A 19,684-nucleotide genomic window follows, 5' to 3' on the forward strand; every position below is an offset into this window, starting at 1 on the left:
CTTGTTCTCCCTGAGTCCGAATGACGTGCCGTGGTTGCTTTGGTCGAGAAATACAATACTCTTTCGTTGAAATGGTATCAGAGGTGGAACCATGAAGTGATATCATTATGTTCTCCCGCGTATAGGGATCAGCTCCTTTAAAGGCCCTTAATGGTGAATCAGTGCACCTGAAAAGAATCCATGAAACTCATGTGATTTCGTCATGCACTGCTTTCTTGTTTGTTTGCTTGTTTGTTTGAACTTTTTTTCATCATCACTCAGTCAGCAGCCCTCCGGTCAGAGTGAAGTAGTGACCTTTAGCCTTCATCAGTTCCTCGTGACTTCCGCTCTCCACGACCACGCCTTCCCGGATGACGGCGATGACGTTGGCGTTCTTGACGGTGGAGAGGCGGTGGGCGATGACAATGGACGTTCGATCCTTCATGGCGTTGTCGAGGGCTACTTGGACAATCTGAGGGATATGAAAGATAACAAGAGAACATGATTCACTTCCGGTTCCTTTTGTTGTCACACGCCCTTTGTTCACATGAGGTAGCTTTAGATTCTCACCACGCGGACGTTCAAAGGAAAAATAATGTTCCGTGCATGCGCAAATTTGCTTATCAAAATCGATCTCGCGTCGTCTAAGTTTTCACGGTTGGTTCTGGGCCATTTTTGCGAGAAATCAAATTCGAGACGCAAGAGAGAGCTTCTTGATGCAATGATCAAATGGGGGGCATTTTATTTTGTATAGGCTACGTCCTCGCGTAATCTAAAGCTACTTTCCAACACGACGCGGAGAGAGAGAGAGGGTAACAGCCAATGCAATCATCGTCTAAACATCCGCGTAGCAAATCTAAAGCTCCTTATAGGTCCCCGAGGCGCGAGGAAAGTCAAACGCCGCAAGACTTTCCCGTCCAGAACCATAGTGTGGACGCTTGCTGGGACTTGTAGTAGTAGAAGTAAAAGTAGCAGTGGTAGTAGAAGTAGTAAAAGATGTGTAGTAATTTTTTGCGATAACTACCGTCTACTCTACCACAATTTATTCTCTAGAATCACCAGGCACTAGCACTCATTATCTACTTCTGGGTTATGAAAGGCATAGCAGGAAAAATATAATGCCCCCTGAAAAAAATGAACCCGAAAATCCCTTCACGCAGGAGTTCCTGCATGGTCACTTATCCGAAGCTATGCCCGACACATTGCGAAACACGTAACATCGGTCAATTTAGTGTGTGATCTACTTTGTCGACCATTGAGCATGTAAACTCAACAACGAAAAAGACAATCTGTCCGCTATCCTCACCTTTTCGCTCTCCGTGTCCAGAGCCGACGTGGCCTCGTCTAGGAGGAGGATGCGGGGGTTCCTGGCCAGAGCTCTGGCGATAGCCACTCGCTGCTTCTGACCCCCGGACAGCTGGGTTCCTTTCTCACCCACCAGAGTGTCGTAACCCTGAACAAAACAACAAAACAAAAACAACTGTCATTATATCAAACGGTGCGTTTCGGAGTGAAAACTTTGGAACCTAGTATCCTTTGACAACAATCTTACAATCAGTATAAATAGGTTCGAGATTCAATAGAAGAAGAATCATGGATACTGGAGACAGCTGTTGATTCATAAATTCAAGCGGTATTGTGTGATAGTTACCGACTATTGTGTACAAGGCTGTAATACACATGGATATAAACGTACATAAGCACATACAAGTATAACAATATAATGTTTAAGTATTATGTACAATGTAATATATTGATATATTATATGCATACATCGTATACTTGTCAGTATGCGTGGGTGTCAAAATACGCGGTGTGGTTTACGTTACATTCTTTATAATCATTACAAACGTTACTGCCTACAGTATTTCAGTTTGATTAACGCGTCATCCGGTCAATCACTGAGGACACGCGTGGTCAACGGTGGTCAGTTGATGACGTCACACTCTTACCGTTGGAAGGGAGGAGATGAAGTCGTGGATGTTGGCCATCTTGGCCACTCGCTCGACGCTTGCCATGTCCATCTCTTCCTCCACGCCGTACTGGATGTTCTCCTTGATGGAGCTAGCGAAGAGGACTGGTTCCTGGCTCACGATGGCCATGTTGGCTCGTAGCCACTGGATGTTGAGGTCCCTCACCGACATTCCGTCCAAAAGCTGCGGTTGAACAGATGACAACGAAAAGTGATTGCTAGCGAGGAAGGAATGTAGTCCCACATAGTAAAAAAAAAAGAGCAATAAGCACTGGATTTCTCTCGTGTCCTCATCGTAGACCTTTGTGGAGGGCTATCACGGCTTATGCCGTCTGAGGCTAGCTGTGGTCGCTACATCTACAACATCATCTTAGAGAATTTGAAGAACCGATCGTCGCTCATAGTTTGACGGAAATTTGTTTCTCTCAAATATTCCAAAACTTATTAATTTGACTCTGCACCAAGTTCAGTCTGTCTCGTACGAAATTTTGATATTCCAAACAGATTTTGAAGAGCCCCAATCGCTTTTTTTTAACCTACCTGGGCCCTGTTTAATGAAGAGTTATAATATTATGATTGCTATCATAAGTCTTTGGCAGCCTGTTTGGTAAGCAAATTTATAATCAATCATATCTTTTGATAAAACGGTGCCCCGTGGAATTATTCTTTGGTGGAATGAAACTTAACGACACAAAACAAAACAAATTGAAATTGGCTTCTGCACATGGAATACATACACATGTCTTTCAGCTCTTGTTGTTTTTGTTGTTGTTGTTGTTGTTGATGATGATGATGTTGATGTTGTTGTTGTTGCTTTAAATGGTGACTTTCTTTTTACTACCTGTTTCTATAATAAAGAGCGGACCATAATTCTTGAGGGGATTTATGTCCACCAAAATACACAATATGATCGAGGGTCGAAGAGCTAAAAAAAAAGGAAAGAAAAGAAAGAAAGTTTTAGAAAAACGTACCACTGCTCCGTCCTCTGGATCGTACATTCTTTCAAGAAGGGAGACCAGCGTACTCTTGCCACACCCACTTTCGCCCACCAGGGCCACTGTCTGCCCCGGCTTGACCGTCAGGGAGAGCCCCTTGAGCACGTTGATGTCTGGTCGGGTCGGGTAGGCAAACTTGATGCTCTTGTAGTTTATCTCCCCAGACAGCTTATCCTAGAAGAGGTAAATAATAATCACAGACTTTATTATGGAGAAATTCCTCCAATCAATCAGGGAATAATGGTGTTTAATGAGAAAGTGAATACACTGATGATGATAACAATAATCAAACAACAAATCATCATCATCATCGTCATCACAACATAATCGCAATCATCATCATATCCATCATATTCATCATCATCATTATCATCAATTATCACCGTCAATCATCATTTTTACCACCACCACCATCATCATCATCATCATCAATCATCCATTAACATCCATCTATCATCATCATCAATTATCATCATCACCATCATCATCATCATCAATCATCAACATCATTTCTCATTCATCAATCATCGTCACCAAGTAATACTTACTGGTTTGGCGCCCGCCTTGGAGTAGTTATCGATGCGAGGTTCGGTGGAAAACAGATGGAAGAGGAGGTTAGCGGAGTGAGACGCCTTGGCGTAGTCGGGTAGGAAGGCCATGGCCTGCCCGACCGAGATGCCAGCAAAGGCCACTCCAAATATAACTCTGGTGGCAAAATGGAAGAACACAAGTGAAATGCGTTCAGGAAACTTAGCATTTACATTAAAAAAAAATCAACTGATAGAAAATGACGAACAGCAAATTTTGTAAATATCGCAAGTTCGTAATATAATTTGCATTGTTGAATAAATCGGTCTCCACTAACCTGCTTGCTATTTCAGTTTCGTTTTGACCACCTATAACTTTTTTTTTACTTTTGTGTATTTCATGTTTTTATCAATGTTATTGAGTGGTAAAATTATTAATTTCATTTTATTTCTGCTCGTTAACGTTACGCCTTCTTAATAGGTACAATGGGTCAAAAATGATGAAATGATACGGGCTGTTTGTCTCATTTTCATCTGAGAAGATGGCTGAATAGTCCATATTCAGCTGCAGTAGCTGGTCTTCCATGGGGCCCAGTTGGGTGGATGTAAGGACTTTATAAAATGATCTTGTCAACAGAAGATGGCGCCATCAATGTAAACAGAGGTTTTCTTTTTGCAATGTCGTTTTATTATTACATCTCTATCACTGCCAAATAACAAGTCATTCATACACCTGGGATCAGGTGGAACAAAAAAGGTACAATTATCTTGTCCCAGGATATACACAAACCAAGCGGGACTCGAACCCAGCGTCTGTGTCGTACGAGCCTAATGCCTACACCACAGTACTTCCGAAGTGAACATCTCACAATCGACTTAATTCATTATACGTGTACTTACTTGAACACTTCATCAATCGTCATGTCTTGGATGGAGACAAGGTAGCCACCGAGCCGGAAGGAAGCGGCGTAGATGAAGAAGATCATGGCTTGCGAGACGGCAAAGGCAAGACCGTTCACCTGGCTGTTGATCTTACCTTGCCTGCATTTTTAATGATGATAATAATAATAATAATAATAATAATAATAATAATAATAATAATGATAATAATAATAATAACAATAATAATAATAATAATAATAATAATAATAATAATAATAATAATAATAATAATAATAATAATAATAATAATAATAATAATAATAATAACAATGATAAGGCGTCAATCATTATTCTATCTTCATGTTCACCAAAGACCATTTCAAAAAGCGGGGCTACCACTCTAACAAATCACATATATTGATACAAACTACAAGCAAATTTTCGATATTTTGCTACACGTAAGAGCTAAACTTTTTTTTCGGACATGTACGGCAAATTTTTCAGCTTGGAATATTTCAACACATTAGTCTGCATGACAACACTCTAAAAAGGAGAATTTCAACGCACATAATTATCATCTAATGAAAAAGATCCACTTTGAAAGTTCGTATACAGAAACATGTTCAAAAGCATGATGAGAATATTCCAGAAACACCCGGTAAAAACACTTTCTTCGCTGGCACCTAATCATCATTTTATAAAATGTATGTTTATTGACGCGCGAGCTAAATTCCGTAATGCCTTGAGAAAGGACTGCTAACGCACAATACAATATTTCTTTAAGCGATAATGAACTTTGTTTGAATGACCCCAGCGTCTCTGACTTTACATTGCTGATTCCTACACACTAGTGGCCAGCTTCACTCAGAAGGTTTGCGTTGATTGGAGAATTCAAAGCAGCAACGACAGAACAACAACCAATCGGCTGCATGCATTGAAATTGTTGCTGCGGTGACCAGCCACTGTCATAAACTTGCAGCACGTGCCATTTAATGAAAAACAAGAAACAGATTTTAGATCGCAAGACTGGTAATACAAACAATGCGACGAAAAAGGGGATGCAATCCGAACGAATCGAAAGTACCATCATGTGTACGGTTTATGCTCTGTGTTTTACCTGTAGGGAATTTCCAGTTGCTCGGCGTATTTCCTAATCATCGTATCCTCGAGATTCAAGGACGCCACCGTGCGGACATTCTCGATAGATTCGGCGGCGATCTAATCACGAAAATAAAGTGGGAAAACAAACGCATCATAATGTGCAGACTGCGCATCAATAGTTAACTTTTTTTAATCGCCATACCGAACACTGCGTGCTCCACTAGAACCTACGGAAAAGCCGTTTTACTCGCTGACAGACTATGAAGTGCTCTTATACTATCCTCGACATTATTATTGTTACAGCTATTGCCAAACATCTAGTTATTTTTGACGGCTTTTTGTTTGTGAACTAAGTTCTTAGCGCACTCGTTTTACAAGTGCGCATTTTATATCAACCACGTGGAAAATACGAGCGAAAAGCCACATCTTACACGTGGAAATTGAGTTTGGGAATAAACGTAATAAAAATCACAACAAATGAAGCTGGCCGCAGCCAAGAAGACAGAGCACGAGGTCCCAGATAATGAATGTATCAGAGAATCACCGAGTGCGCACATGAAAGATACCATGCACATCATTTCTCACGAGGAGCACTGGGTGCACATAAACCAGACGAAATCGGGTTTAAAATGGCTAAGATATCCAAAAACAAAGGATTCCTAATAAAAGATGGAACTCACCTTTTATTAGGACCACTTTGTTTTACTTTGTTTGTTACTGTTCTTGTTGAGGGTTTTTTTCTATATCTCATGCGTTTCATAACAAATTTCATTAAAATAATAAACATTGAATTCCTCTTAGAATTGTGTGCTCTTTGGTATTTCATATTTGGTTTTTAATTCTAATCTTGCAAAAAGTTAACATTTGAATCCCCATTTTAAAGGGATAGTATAGTATTGGTAGAGATGAGGATTGGGCTTTTTACTCTTTTGTGAGATAGCAAGAACACACTTACGAAATAATACAGAGCATGCCATCTAAGAAGAATTCTAATTTCATCAGATGAAAATCGGTTTTGGAATGGCTGAAACATCCAAAAATAAAGTAAAACAAATCAATACTTACAAAAGGTGGGTCCCACCTTGTATTAGGATTGCTCTGTTTTGGATGTCTTAGCCATTTCGAAACCATTTTTCATTAAAAATAAACATTGAATCCCTCTTGGAATTACGTGCTCTTTCATATTATCCCACGAAAAATCTTAGAAACCTGAATTTAGGTCTCAACCCAAACAGCATGATCCCTTTAACCCAAACCACACTATCCCTTTAAACACACATTCTCACCTTTCCTGCCTCCTCGATGAGGGCGGCGTCTTTCCGGTGGCCACCTTGCAGGATCTTCATCTCCAGTGCGCCGGAGATGGCGAGCACGGGGAGGCAGCCGAAGATGAGGAGAGCGAGCTTCCAGCCGTAGATGAAGCCGATACAGATGGCGGCGATCATAGTCACGGAAGACTGCACAATTATGCTCAGCCGCTGGCCGGTTGCCTAGGCAACACATCAAAGGGGAAAAATGCAAAACGATGATAGACTCCTTACACGGAAAAAAAAACCCAGAAAGACGTCGACGGCTTCTACTATTAACATCTAAAACTTGATTGGTTTCATCAAAACTACGGTACTGACTTTTAACATGTGGCCCCAACAGACTTCATCTGCTGCAAGTGCTCTAAAGATTGCCACTCAAGAGTGGGCCTTTACAGCCACTCAAGGCAGTGCAAACTTCTTGCCTAGCTAGTGCTATGCCATCGTTTCTCGAGACGAATGGATGCCAACCAACCAAGATATTCATCATTGATCGACCTGTTAATGGACAATAAATGACAGATATATGTACGCTGCGTCAAGGGTTCTACATCCTATGAAATCCACCCTTCTTGAACATGATAGCAGAGAACTTGAGACATCTTTGAGGTTTCTTCTTTCCCAAAGCCCATCCCTCCTCGCTCGTACTGCGGCGGGGTCAGATCGAAAAAGATGCGTCATGTTTCGCTTACCCCTTTCACTTGTGATGCATCGGATGAAAGTCTGGTGGCGAGTGCTCCGGTTCCGTGTTTGGGATCATCGAAATAGGCAGCATCCTAAGGCAACAAAAAAAGTGACGACAGAAAAAAAAATCACTACTCATTTAAAATAACGGAAAGACTTCTTCATTCAATACCATCTCAAAAGATTGTTGTGAAGTGATAATCTATAAGTGTGTGCAGCAGGTAATGTTGTAAAATAACATAACACAGTCAAGAATCTTAGCTTCAGGTTTTCGTTCAGTCATGTTTACTTTTACTTCATTTTTTTTTTACACAGGCAATGATAGCATTAACAATTTGGAACGGGTCTCCTATAGTAAGGCAATTTAAGGATATTTTTCTTTTTCATAATCATATTTATTATTCATAATCAGGTTATATGGAATAATTCTTGCATTAGAATTTAAGGATATTTTCTATTTCTTTCAACGAACAGCAGACATATAACAACAAATTCGTGAAATTCATGAAATGATACTGTACATACCCTCTCCAATGCGAGATAATCATTATAATTTTTGTATCCATCCTGGTAACGGTATAATGAAAATATAGAGAGTAAAATAGCATATCCATAACATAATCATTATGTACTTGGTTGACTCGGCACAGTGGCAGATCCAGAAGGGGCGCACCAAGCGCACAACCCCTCGTAATTTTTTGTTAAAACAAAAGAAATAAAAAGAAAAAATGGGTGGGGGGGGGGGGGGCTCGTACGCCCCTTTCGTAAAGGCGCCTCCCCTTTACGGAATTCCTGCATCCGCCCCTGCGGCAAGAGGTAATCTGACGGTCATACCTGACGCAGCATCGTCCAGAAAGCTTTCTGCCGGAGACGCAGAGTGAGCTCTTCTCCCGAGATGGCGAAGCAGATACCGGTGACTGAGTTACTGACGAGGAAAGCGCCACCCAGGGCAACGAACATCAGCGACCAGAAGACGGCTTCTTCACGCATCTGGTCCGCTGGGTAGGTGAAGATCTGCAGAGACACATCAAGCCAATTAATACAGTATTGAATTAGCTGATGCTGTTTGCAGTACACGCGACAATAGGGAGCTTTAGACCCGCGACGCGGACGCTACGAGGAAAAACTGTTTTGCGCATGCGCGAGAGACCGCTGATCAAAATCGATCTCTCGTCGTCTGTGGTTTCACGACGGTGCAGGACCATTTTAGCGTCCCCTCAAATTCACGACGCAAGGAGCTACTTGATGACACGATGACGAAAGACATATGGGGGCCCCATTTCATTTTGTAGAGGCTGCGTCCTTGCTAAATCTAAAGCACATCACACAGGGAGAGGGGAGGCAGTCAACGTAACCATCGTCTTAACGTCCGCGTCGCAAATCTAAAGCTTCCTAATTTTACGCTGGTGTAACATTAATTGGTGATATTCCGTTTAACCCTCGAAGGATACCATCTTAAAATGGTGTCGATGTTATGATGACAAAAACAAACAAACTATTTCTGCTATTACAGAAATTGAAGATGTAGTCAAACAGAAGAATGAGGTACATATTTGGAATGGACCGACATCTCAAAGACAGCAACGTCAGAAGTTTTGATTAGAATAGGGCACAAAGTAAAAAAAAAAAAAAAAAAAAAAAAAAAAAAAAAAAAAGAAAGTCTCCAAATTATTGAAGTTAAAAATGCTTTCATGATTACTCAGTACCGATTAGAATCACATGAATTATGCAAATTAGTTGAAGAGATGACGTCAATCCCACAAAGGTCATCTATTGGCTGGCATACAAAATTCAATTCGACAAATAGTAAAGTATGAACTATATCATCCATTTCCCGCGGAAAAGTGGTTAAAGAACAAGTTCACTTTCATATAGGGCCTACATGTGGATTGGTGAATCGGTGAAGGTTTGAGGAAAATTGGACAATCCGTTCAAATGTTATAAGTTTTTAAAGTTTCAGCGCCGCCATCGCTGGATGACTAGGTACGACAGCTTGTGATGTCACATGTGCAGAACGATATAAAGAAAATATAAAGAAAATGCAGCATAATTTCATTTTTCTTGCATGATAAAAGAGCGCTTGACTTGCCTCTTTTAGAAGGCTGGGGAATATCATCCTTAATATTAATTGCATCAGTAACAATAAGTCGAGGGAATGAGTACTATTTTTTCTATAGAAATTTTTTTTGAGATTCTCTTTATATTTTTATTTCGTTCTGTGCATATGACATCATAAACTGTAGCAGTCTTCTTATCCAGCAGTGACTGTGTAGAAACTTCCACACAAAAAAAAGAAAGAAATTATAACTTTTGACTGGATAGTCCGATTTTCCTCAAACTTTCACTGAAATGTTCAAGGAATATTGCCGCATTCACTCAATCCACATATAAATATGAAGGTGTACTTGTCCTTTAATGTCTGTGATTGTAGAAATAATTGGCCTACCAGGATAATCTCGCTGAAGAGGATGGCGAAGACCGGCATTGCCACGCCCAGGACACCAGCAAAGATGCAGCCGATGAAAATGAGATGTGCTTCAGGTTTGTTGAGGCGCAGAATCTCCCCGTATCCAACCTTGCGAACATCTTCTTCTTCCTCCTCCTCCTCGGTGGCCTGAAATAATCAAACAGGGAGGAAACCATGACAACCGCATCTAACGACTTGAGTTTGAGACGTCTCATCTCACACTCATTGTTTCTACGATTGATACTACTGGTGACGTCACGGGCTGTTATGTGAACATCCTTTCGTTGAAAACATTATTACCCTCTTCCATTGACAGCATCTCTTACCATGACATCTGCGCCCCATTTCATAAAAGATGTTAGGATAGCAACTCTTGATGGAATGGCAATAGCAACAGCCAATCGGGAAGATGGATTCTTGTCGTTACCATAACAACTGCCATCCAAGCAAGAGTTGCTAACATATCATCTTTTTGTGAAACGGGGTCCAGGTCCACCTAAACGTGACTTTTATTGCGAAAAAAATCAAGTAGCATGTTGGGTGTTCCATCTTGGCGTCACCAAGCAAAGTTTCGGCGATATTATTGGCACAGAGACCTTCATTCTATCATACACGTAGGGAATTCTTCTTATCTAAAAAAAAAAAAAAAAACATAAAAAAAAACATAAAACATAAAAACGCTCAACGACAAAACGAGATGACATCATCACCTCAAATTTACATATATGGCCGTTGGCAATATTGCTCTTTCCTGAAATATATACCACCTTGGTTTTGGGGGGTTTAGTATTATAGTAACTTTCTTCTTTTATCTGTGTTTGGTCGGTTTGTTAGTTGGTTCATTGGGCAAATGTTCCATCACTGTGTTGGATTTCACTCCCTTTATTGAGGTCATAATACGGAGGGTTGTTTGTTTTTTTTTTCTTTAAAGGACGGAAGACCTACATCTTTGACACTGCCTCCTTTGCTGAAGCTACCAGACGACACTTGGCGAGAGAGCTGCCGGGACATTTGGCGGGACATCTGGCGGGAGAGCTGGCGAGACGGGGTGGTCACAGCCGAAATCTTCTTTTCAAGTGCAGCAGAAGTTTCACCTTTGGGTCGGACAAGTTTGGCCAAATAGAGAATTAAAAAAAAAAAAACATATACAATATAAACAGCGATATGCACAAAGGTGCCATCTCTCTCGCAACAGACATCTGAAGGTTTACGTAACGCAGCGTACAGTGTAAAGCAGAACGGCTACCGAGTGAGCCGTGTTGGCTTAAGAGTACCTTGGCATGTACACTAACATTCAAATGAACATTATTGGGCTCTTTTTGCCCTGATGGTCCAAAACAGAAGCAAACATAACGATCCAGTTTGAATTTTAGTTGCCCGGTTGGGCCACCAACAGTTAACCTTTTTTTCTTTTCTTTTTTTTTTTTGGGGGGGGGGGTGGGGTGCGAAAACAATTCTTAGCGGCCCGGGGTCACGGGGCCACCGCCAATGTCGACCTCTGAGTATGATGAGTAAGTTTGGCTTACATTGCGTACTCTCATGCGATCATGTTGATCGGAGGAAATAGGAAATAGGAGGAGTAGGAGCAGAAGGAAGACGAGCATGAAGGAAAGGACGAAGAAGGAAAGGACGAAGAAGAAAAAGAAGAAGAAGAGAAAGAAGAAAAAGATGATGGAGATGAAGAAGGCAAAGATGGGGGAGAAAAAACAAAAGGAGATGATGATAGTGTTGATGAGGATGATGATGATAATGGTAATGATGATGACGGTAATGATGGTTATGATGATAACGATAATAATGATGGCATGGATGCTGGTGATGATGACGATGAAAAGGAGAAAAAAAAATATGAGAGGAAGAAGACAAGAAGCAGCTTCCGCAACACAAAGTACACTTTCGTCCAACGTGTGCGTGCCAGCAACCAAAGATTTTGTCAATCTTTTTAACGTACCGTCCGCGTCCAGAGTTTGAAGTGTGACGAGCTGCTTGTACACGCCGCCTCTCTTCATGAGCTCGGCGTGGCTGCCGAACTCGACGATGGTTCCCTCGTCGAAGGCGTAGATGACGTCGGCGTTCTGAATGGTGGTCAGACGGTGAGCGATGACGATGGTGGTCCGACCCTCCGATGCCTGAGGGAAAAAAAAAAATTCGGGAAGACTCGCAGATATATCTCTTACTCAATCGTTATGTGACTCACAAACGGATTTAAACACTTTTCTATAATATATTTCATTAAAAAAAAAGACGAATGCTATTTGCAAGAACGAACGGGAGTAACAAAACGATGTTTCTTTTATTCCTGAGACATTTTCTTAAGATTTTCAATGGAGTTACCTTATCCAAAGCTTGCTGCACGACTTTCTCGCTCTCCCTGTCCAGAGCTGACGTGGCTTCGTCAAGGAGAAGAATGGACGGGTTTCTCACCAGCGCGCGGGCGATGGCGACTCTCTGTTTCTGTCCCCCGGACAGCTGGGCGCCGCGCTCTCCGACCATGGTGTTATAGCCCTGCAATGTGGGGGGAATCATGACTGTGGATAATGTCTTTGCCGTTTTTAGAATTCCAAATCACGATTATTCATGATAGGCATGTCTAGACTCAGTGTTTATGTAGTGTGGATACATTTGGAGAACTGGAAGAAAAAGTCATGGAATATAAATTCCAATGTCCCTGGTCCGAGTCCCGTTGTGGCTGAAGGCGGTCATTCCACGAGCTCGACAACCACGAGTCTTAGGCTCAAGAGCTAGATAATGAAAAGGGGTCCACGAGTCACACAGCACACGTGCTAGACACGAAATAAAGCAGGCCCATTAGCTGGACACTACATAAGTAAAATAGGGATAAGACACTGGACAGCTAGACACTAGGCTAAAAAATAAGGCAAACGAGTTCGACACTACGTACCTTCAGCCGTCGAGTGATGCAACGTCAAGCTCGTGGGCCTTTTCTGCATAGTATCGAGCTTGTGGGCCTTGTTAGTCTTGTGTCGAGCTCATAGGCCTTATTTGCCTAGTGTCTAGATAGCTCGTGGACCGTTTAACTCGTGGGCCTATTTTAGTTGATGTCAAGCTTGTGGGCCTTGTGTACTTTAGTGTCTAGATCGTTGCTTGCATTACTCGTAGACACTAGGCCCTATGACTCGTGGGCGTCGAGCTCTTGACGTACACCCGACTGCATTGGTTGGGCCCCCAAGGCGCCCTATCATCATTGCTGTGTTGCTGTGTCTGTGTTGTGGTCGTGCCTATAAAGCATCCATTGCCTCCTTAGCAGTCACGTACAACTAATTCAAATAATCGGTGGGGAACCAATTACACTTCCATCTTTTAATCATGGAAGGCTCTATCTCTTCGCCTAGTTGAAGATGACTTACAGGGGATAAAACTTCAAACAAAAAAGTGATTCAATCGTTGAATCGCTCAAACGATACGAATATAATCACGCGAAGTAGATATATCTCAAAAGATATCTGCGTACAGAACACAAGACTGAATCAATGACCAAATAATGAGCAAAGGTCAGCCTGGTTGATAGAGACCCCTCCTATAAATGCCAGTGTCAGTTTGTGTCGTTCGATTACGCCGTCACACTGGTAAGATTTCGCCCGAAGTTCACAAAGTTTTGCAAGTGTGACCGAACACCTTCCGAAAACTGTTCCATGACATTTGCTCCTACGACACTGGCTCTCATGAAGTATCTGCACGCCTATGCCACACGTAAATTCTATCCGATAAAAATTTAAAAAACAAATAAAAAAATAAAAAAAAAAAAAAAAACCTCGAGAAATTTCCCACTCAACTTTTGAAATTTCCGGAACCCCCTTGCAAAGATAAAACATCGCGAAGTTTGTCATGTGATCCGTCCACTTCCTGTTTACAGCGCCTTCAAAGCTGTCAGACAGCGCGCATTTTCTCCTTTGCTGCGCATGCGCACCGCTGACCAAAACTTCCCGAAAGAAGCGAGCCGGAAACTTCCAGAAGTTTGGCCGCCCAGTACGGATGGGCGAGGAAGCTTCTCGAAGGCCTTTCAAAGTTAAACTTAAACTCGCAGTTATGCCTCTGCGACCTTGGCTAGCGTCTCACCTTGGGTAGCTTGGAGATGAAGTCGTGGGCGTTGGCCATCTTGGTTGCCTGGACGATCTCCTCCTTTGTCACGCCTGCACGGCCGTAAGCGATGTTCTCCTCGATGCTGCAGTTGAAGAGGATGGGCTCCTGGCTGACCACGCCGATTTTCTCGCGCAGCCATCGGACGTTAAGGTCGGTGATCTCGTCGCCATCAACAAGAATCTGTTTTTGACATAATCAATCCACCATTAGTATATAAATATTCATATATACTTACTGACTGATCAAGAAATGTTTCGTGGAAATTAGTAAAACTTCACAATTTTACAACTTCCTCAATTTCCCCCTGGTTTTGACCAAGCCTTCACTGTTGTGCTAAGAAAACGTCACTCTTTTCAGACCAACTTTCAGCTAGTCTGGAATTAACGTTTACAAAACATCCATGATACCAAAGTAAAAACCAAAAGGCTAGGGTTTCTAGAATGATTCTGGCTGCATGTCCTCACCTTTCCGTCGGATTTGTCATAGAACCTGAGTAGTAGGTTGATGGTGGTAGACTTGCCACACCCACTGGACCCAACCAGGGCCACAGTCTGCCCCTTCCGGATGCTGAGGTCTATGCCCTTGAGGATCGGGACGTCGGGTCGAGTGGGGTAGGTGAAGTGCACCCCTTGGAACTCGATGTTACCCGTCATCTGAGACGGTTTCTTTCCTTTGCTCGACCTCGCGTCGATTTCTGGAGTCTGTCATTCAACAAAACACAGAATTTAGAACAAAAATGTTAAAAATAAATCTGAACCTTTCTAAAACACATTTATATTCCATTCAAGAGGAGTCACATGATGCATTTCAACAAAACAGTCACAATTCTGTCCCCCAAGTAGATGTACTGTGAAATGGTACATTTCATTTTTTTTTTCATTGAGCTGCTCATATATCTACAGTTTACAAAAAAAAAAAAAAAAACATTGCAAATTGGAAACATATTTTTTTTTTTTTTTTAAGAGAGAGAGAGAGAAAGCAGGCTACTCATTCCCTCGACTTGATAATGACACCTGTTAAGGGTAATATTTTTTCCCTTTAATTTCTGGCAGAAGTAAGTATAAACTGTTCTTTCATTGTGTTTGAAATTGAAAACACTAGTATGTTTTATATTCTTCATCATTGTTCTCCGTAAGTGACGTCACTAACTGGAGAGATCAAGTTCAAGTTCAAGTTCAAATTTTATCTTTTCATCCAGCAATGGCTGCACCGAGATTTTAACAATTCATAACTTTTGAAAAGAGAGCTCGATTTTCTTCAAACTTTCACTGATGTCTTCTACTAATACTGCTGCATTCACTCAATCCAATCGCATAGTTTGAGTTTCATTCTCCTTGAAGTCTGTTTGAGGTTGGGGTCGTTTAAAGCTGCATACCGCATCGATGATGTCGAAGAGAGTGACCGCAGCGCTCCGGGCGGCAGTCAGCGAGGTGATGGAGGGACTGATGTTGCCGATAGAAAAAGATCCAATCATGACGCAAAAGAAGACGATCATGACGTCACCACCGGATATGACACCATCAGCGACAAGCTTTGGTCCATACCTGGCAGATACCGTGATAAAATAACGAGGAAATTTGGATTTTCTCCAGAATTGCAACCATTTCCATGTATATTAATGTACGTGCATGTCGAGACTTGCTTTCATTGATCCAAATTTTTACATTGTGCTTACTAATATGCCCTACAGTTCCTTTACTGATCTACGTATGACCTGTTGATCCAAATTGTAACATTGTGCTTACTACTGCTCTACAATTTCTTTACTGATATACGTATGACCTGTTCAGTTGTATTCAGGGTGGCTAAAACTTTTTACTTTAAACAAGGATTACGAGTTTGAACCTGGACAAATGCTAATATGTCCTGAGACAAAATATCTTCATCCAAGATGTCCCACTTATCCAAGGCGTATAAATGGGTAGAACAATCCTTTCTACAAACCAGCATGACTTGTATTTGACAAACATTATGAAAATATCTTTAAAAACACACAGTTCGTATTAGTATTATTGTTAGCCTTAAAAGACACCAAAGTCAAAATCATTTTCAATATTGCCTCTTAAAATATAACGTCTTGAAGAAACTTCACCCAAACCTCTACATAACCTATATTACAATCATTTCTAACACACCATCAGCAAACCATTGACTTCAGCACACCGTCACCACAATCATCTTCACCATCACTATATCACCACCATCACCATCACACCACCATCACCACCAACATCATCATCACCATCATCATCATCACCATCATCATCATCATCATTATCACCACCACCATCTCACCACCAACATCACATACATGAACCACACTCAGCGCGGAACATCGGTGACGCGCTAATGACGCTTTCTTGCCGGCACGCTTACCAGAAAGCTAGGGCGTAAGAGCCGAACATGATGAACATGGTCAGTCCCATACCCACACCAGTCGTCACCCCTTTCTTGACCCCGACGTCTCTCGCCACCCTCAGCTCCTTCTCGTATCTGTTGATGGCCAAGAAGTACATTGACAGACGGAAGAACAGATAGACAGACAGTAAGATAGAAAACCAGATGCAGAGACATAACGTATCGAAATAAAAATATACCTGCAAACATACATAAGTATATATACATATAAAGGTACAAAATTAAATCAATTCATCTGGACTTACTGTTTTAATTCCGAGAACGGTTTCACGTCCGATCCTAGACGCTTCATCAGCTCAGACGAGCTGAAAGCGTCCAGGATCGGACGTGAAATCGTTCTCGGAATTAAAACAGTAAGTCCAGATTAATTTATTTAATTTTGTACCTTTATTGAACGTTACCTGGCTGAATCAGAATTTACACAATTTGATATTATATAATTATATATATATCATAAATACACGTATATATATATACATATATATATATATACACTTCACACATACAATTATAATACGCACATACAGATATACGAAAAGAGATTCATTATACATGTACATGCATGCGTACATGGATTGAAATTGAAAGACAATATAAAATTGTCTCGGTTGACGCTGAAATAGGTAGACATATTTTGGGGGTATCAAGAATGGGGCCAACTGTACAGAGAAACAGAAAGACAAACAAAAAACGGAAGAAGCAAAGTGGGGAAAAGTGAGAGAAAGATTTTCTAACCGTTTGACTTCCTTTCGCTCTCCGCCAAAGGCGATGACGGTCCTCACGCACGATAACACCTCCTCAGCCACGCTGCCAGCACCCGCGTACGCTTCCTGCTCCTGCTTGGCGTACGTGGTCAGGACCTACACAGCACGGTGATAATTACATATCAAAGGGGCATTCCAGACAATTTTCAAAATTTCACATCTTGTAGTAAATAAATCGACAGGTCCATGTATAGATCTGTGGAATTTATTGTGGTCCTTGTGCAGAGAAACCAACACTCTAAAATATCCTAAACAAATTACACTGAACGATGTTTGTTTGGTTTGTTTGTTGTTGTTGTTGTGTGTTGTTGTTGTTGTTGTTTGTTTGTTTTGGTTTTTTTGGGGGGTGGGGGTGGGGGGAGGGGCTATCAAGAATAGGGCCTACTGTACAGAGCAACAGAAAGACAACTGAACGATGTTGATGACATAGGCCTCACACATTTCAGAAATGTAGCAGTGTAATTCTATTACAATACCGTTTGCTTAACAAGTTCACCTGTGTAGAATCTATGCACGCCTTCTTCTTTTGTTATCCTTCCTTGAGCCCCAATTCATGCATTCTTATGGTGAGGCTGACATGTCGTCATCCTTTTTCATTGCAATTTGTTCTAAATTTTTAAAACCGTATTCCTCATCCCAGTCAGTATAAATTCTGAAACTCTGTACTCAGTATAACTACAAAATAACATGTGATTTATAGTTGTTCAAATGTTAAAGTCTGAAAATCATCCGGATGTCTCCTTTACTCAACCATCTCACTTAACCAGGTTAACGTTCCCAGTGGAAGGATTGTTCCCCCGAGGTCCCCTTTCATGTTTTTGCTTGTTTGTTTGTTTGTTTGTTTGTGTGTGTATGTGTGTGTGTGTGTGTGGGCGTGTGTGTGCGTGCGTGTGTGTGTGTGTTTGTCTGTTTGTTTGTTATTACTAGCACAACCTTGTCAGGCACCATTCCATTATCTGGGTTAAGAGGGGCTCAGTGGATAAAAACTGCTCTGTGGGGGCGATGAATTCGCCGTACAGGATTCGAATCCAATAATCCACATGTTGCAGACTTAAGACCCTTGTCCCTTTACCACTGGGTTCCCAGCAAAGATAAAACGACGTAGGCAGCTCACAATTTTAAAGCAATTGATCCTTGTATACTCTCTGCTCATTCTCAATCACATTTACCATGGACATCATTGAACGTCACATTCGAAAAACCGAGTCGCAATTTTTCATGATAGTGTATCCTGTATTCAATTTTATTACGAAAGGCTGAAAGACCTAAAATTTAGATTCATGATTTTGATTCATGATTTGCACCCATTGTTTCATATAATGAAGAAAAACGGATAATTACGTAAATACACACAACTGTATACATTCATATTGATATACATTGTGTATATAAATTATATAACACAATACAAATATCTATACATTTGAAATATAAAGTATTTGCTTCGGTGATTGTACTCCTTCTTTGAATTTTTGCCAAGACATGCAATAAGGTTTGTTGGACAGATATGAAATAACAGCACGCAGAAGCTTTGACAGCTTCTAAGGGTTGATGACCTAATAACCCTTCCTTGACCATAATCATAAATTTCACTGCTCTTGCGCATAGAGATTTATGTCTGACCAATGCACAATACGTAAGGTGAGGGAGGGAGCAAGCTGACTGGAAGTGCGACGGAACTTACGTAAGACATGAAACCACCGGCAACTGCGAGCAAGGGCGTCAGAGCGATGAGTACGAGCGTCAACTCCCAGCTCTTCCAGAATGCAATCCCGAACCCTATGGAGAAGAAGAAAATCAGTCCACCAATGCAGTCATATGAATTGATACTAATTCTCTAGAATAAGACCGCTAAAAGATGAGCTATACAATTCACGTGTTTTTATAAAACATGCACCTAATTACTGTTAATTCAGTTTACATGATCTACAACTGTACATGTTCACAACTCCGTCGAGTATAGGCCTCGCGCAAGATTTAAGTTATAAGAAATAACTTTTTATGTATATTAGCCTCGATAGAAATCACGGAATCTCGAAAATTTGCTACCAAGTAAAATATTGTAAGCGATCGATGTGGTAGCGGTAGTCAATGTCAGTCAAAGGTGAAGATGTTGAAAAAAAAACCCGAGGTAAACTATCAGAAAATAAGATGTCGGAGATAAAAGTGTAATGAAGTAAAAAATGCTGTCGGTGAGAAGGTCATAACAAAACCAGCAGGGTCCACCAAGATAAGTCAAAATATTGTATTTGAAAAGTTTTTACCTCATTATCATGACATTTTGGCCAACAATTTCACACCGAACTGTTCTTGACTTTCATAATGACGATGATGATGATGATGATGATGATGATGATGATGATGATGATGATGGTGGTGGTGGTAATAATAGTGATGATGCTCATCATTTTCAGCATCGCCATTATCATCATAATCACCATTATTATCATCATCCATCATGGCAATAATAACAATGTTAATGTAATC

The 19,684-nt window shown here is 41.1% G+C and overlaps 1 protein-coding gene across 1 annotated transcript in view; it reads right to left on the reverse strand.

The window, feature by feature from the left end:
- The window catches only part of LOC140238899 (ATP-dependent translocase ABCB1-like), a 39,987-nt gene that overhangs the window by 2,621 nt on the left and 17,682 nt on the right, over positions 1 to 19,684 (reverse strand). The window contains exons 6-25 of the mRNA XM_072318799.1: positions 18,882 to 18,976; positions 17,169 to 17,293; positions 16,392 to 16,508; positions 15,391 to 15,559; positions 14,480 to 14,716; positions 13,992 to 14,195; positions 12,249 to 12,419; positions 11,866 to 12,043; positions 10,860 to 11,008; positions 9,894 to 10,061; positions 8,282 to 8,461; positions 7,456 to 7,539; positions 6,743 to 6,946; positions 5,473 to 5,573; positions 4,374 to 4,514; positions 3,495 to 3,651; positions 2,923 to 3,120; positions 1,932 to 2,135; positions 1,286 to 1,432; positions 1 to 451 (exon numbers count right to left, since the gene is read on the reverse strand). The exon at positions 1 to 451 is cut by the window's left edge and continues 2,621 nt beyond it. Of these exons, the coding sequence (XP_072174900.1) occupies positions 254 to 451; positions 1,286 to 1,432; positions 1,932 to 2,135; positions 2,923 to 3,120; positions 3,495 to 3,651; positions 4,374 to 4,514; positions 5,473 to 5,573; positions 6,743 to 6,946; positions 7,456 to 7,539; positions 8,282 to 8,461; positions 9,894 to 10,061; positions 10,860 to 11,008; positions 11,866 to 12,043; positions 12,249 to 12,419; positions 13,992 to 14,195; positions 14,480 to 14,716; positions 15,391 to 15,559; positions 16,392 to 16,508; positions 17,169 to 17,293; positions 18,882 to 18,976 (3,227 nt within the window). The 3' untranslated portion in view covers positions 1 to 253. The remainder of the gene's footprint in view (positions 452 to 1,285; positions 1,433 to 1,931; positions 2,136 to 2,922; positions 3,121 to 3,494; positions 3,652 to 4,373; positions 4,515 to 5,472; positions 5,574 to 6,742; positions 6,947 to 7,455; positions 7,540 to 8,281; positions 8,462 to 9,893; positions 10,062 to 10,859; positions 11,009 to 11,865; positions 12,044 to 12,248; positions 12,420 to 13,991; positions 14,196 to 14,479; positions 14,717 to 15,390; positions 15,560 to 16,391; positions 16,509 to 17,168; positions 17,294 to 18,881; positions 18,977 to 19,684) is intronic.

Source organism: Diadema setosum, chromosome 15, assembly GCF_964275005.1.
Source record: "Diadema setosum chromosome 15, eeDiaSeto1, whole genome shotgun sequence".
In the NCBI taxonomy this organism is placed as follows: domain Eukaryota; kingdom Metazoa; phylum Echinodermata; class Echinoidea; order Diadematoida; family Diadematidae; genus Diadema; species Diadema setosum.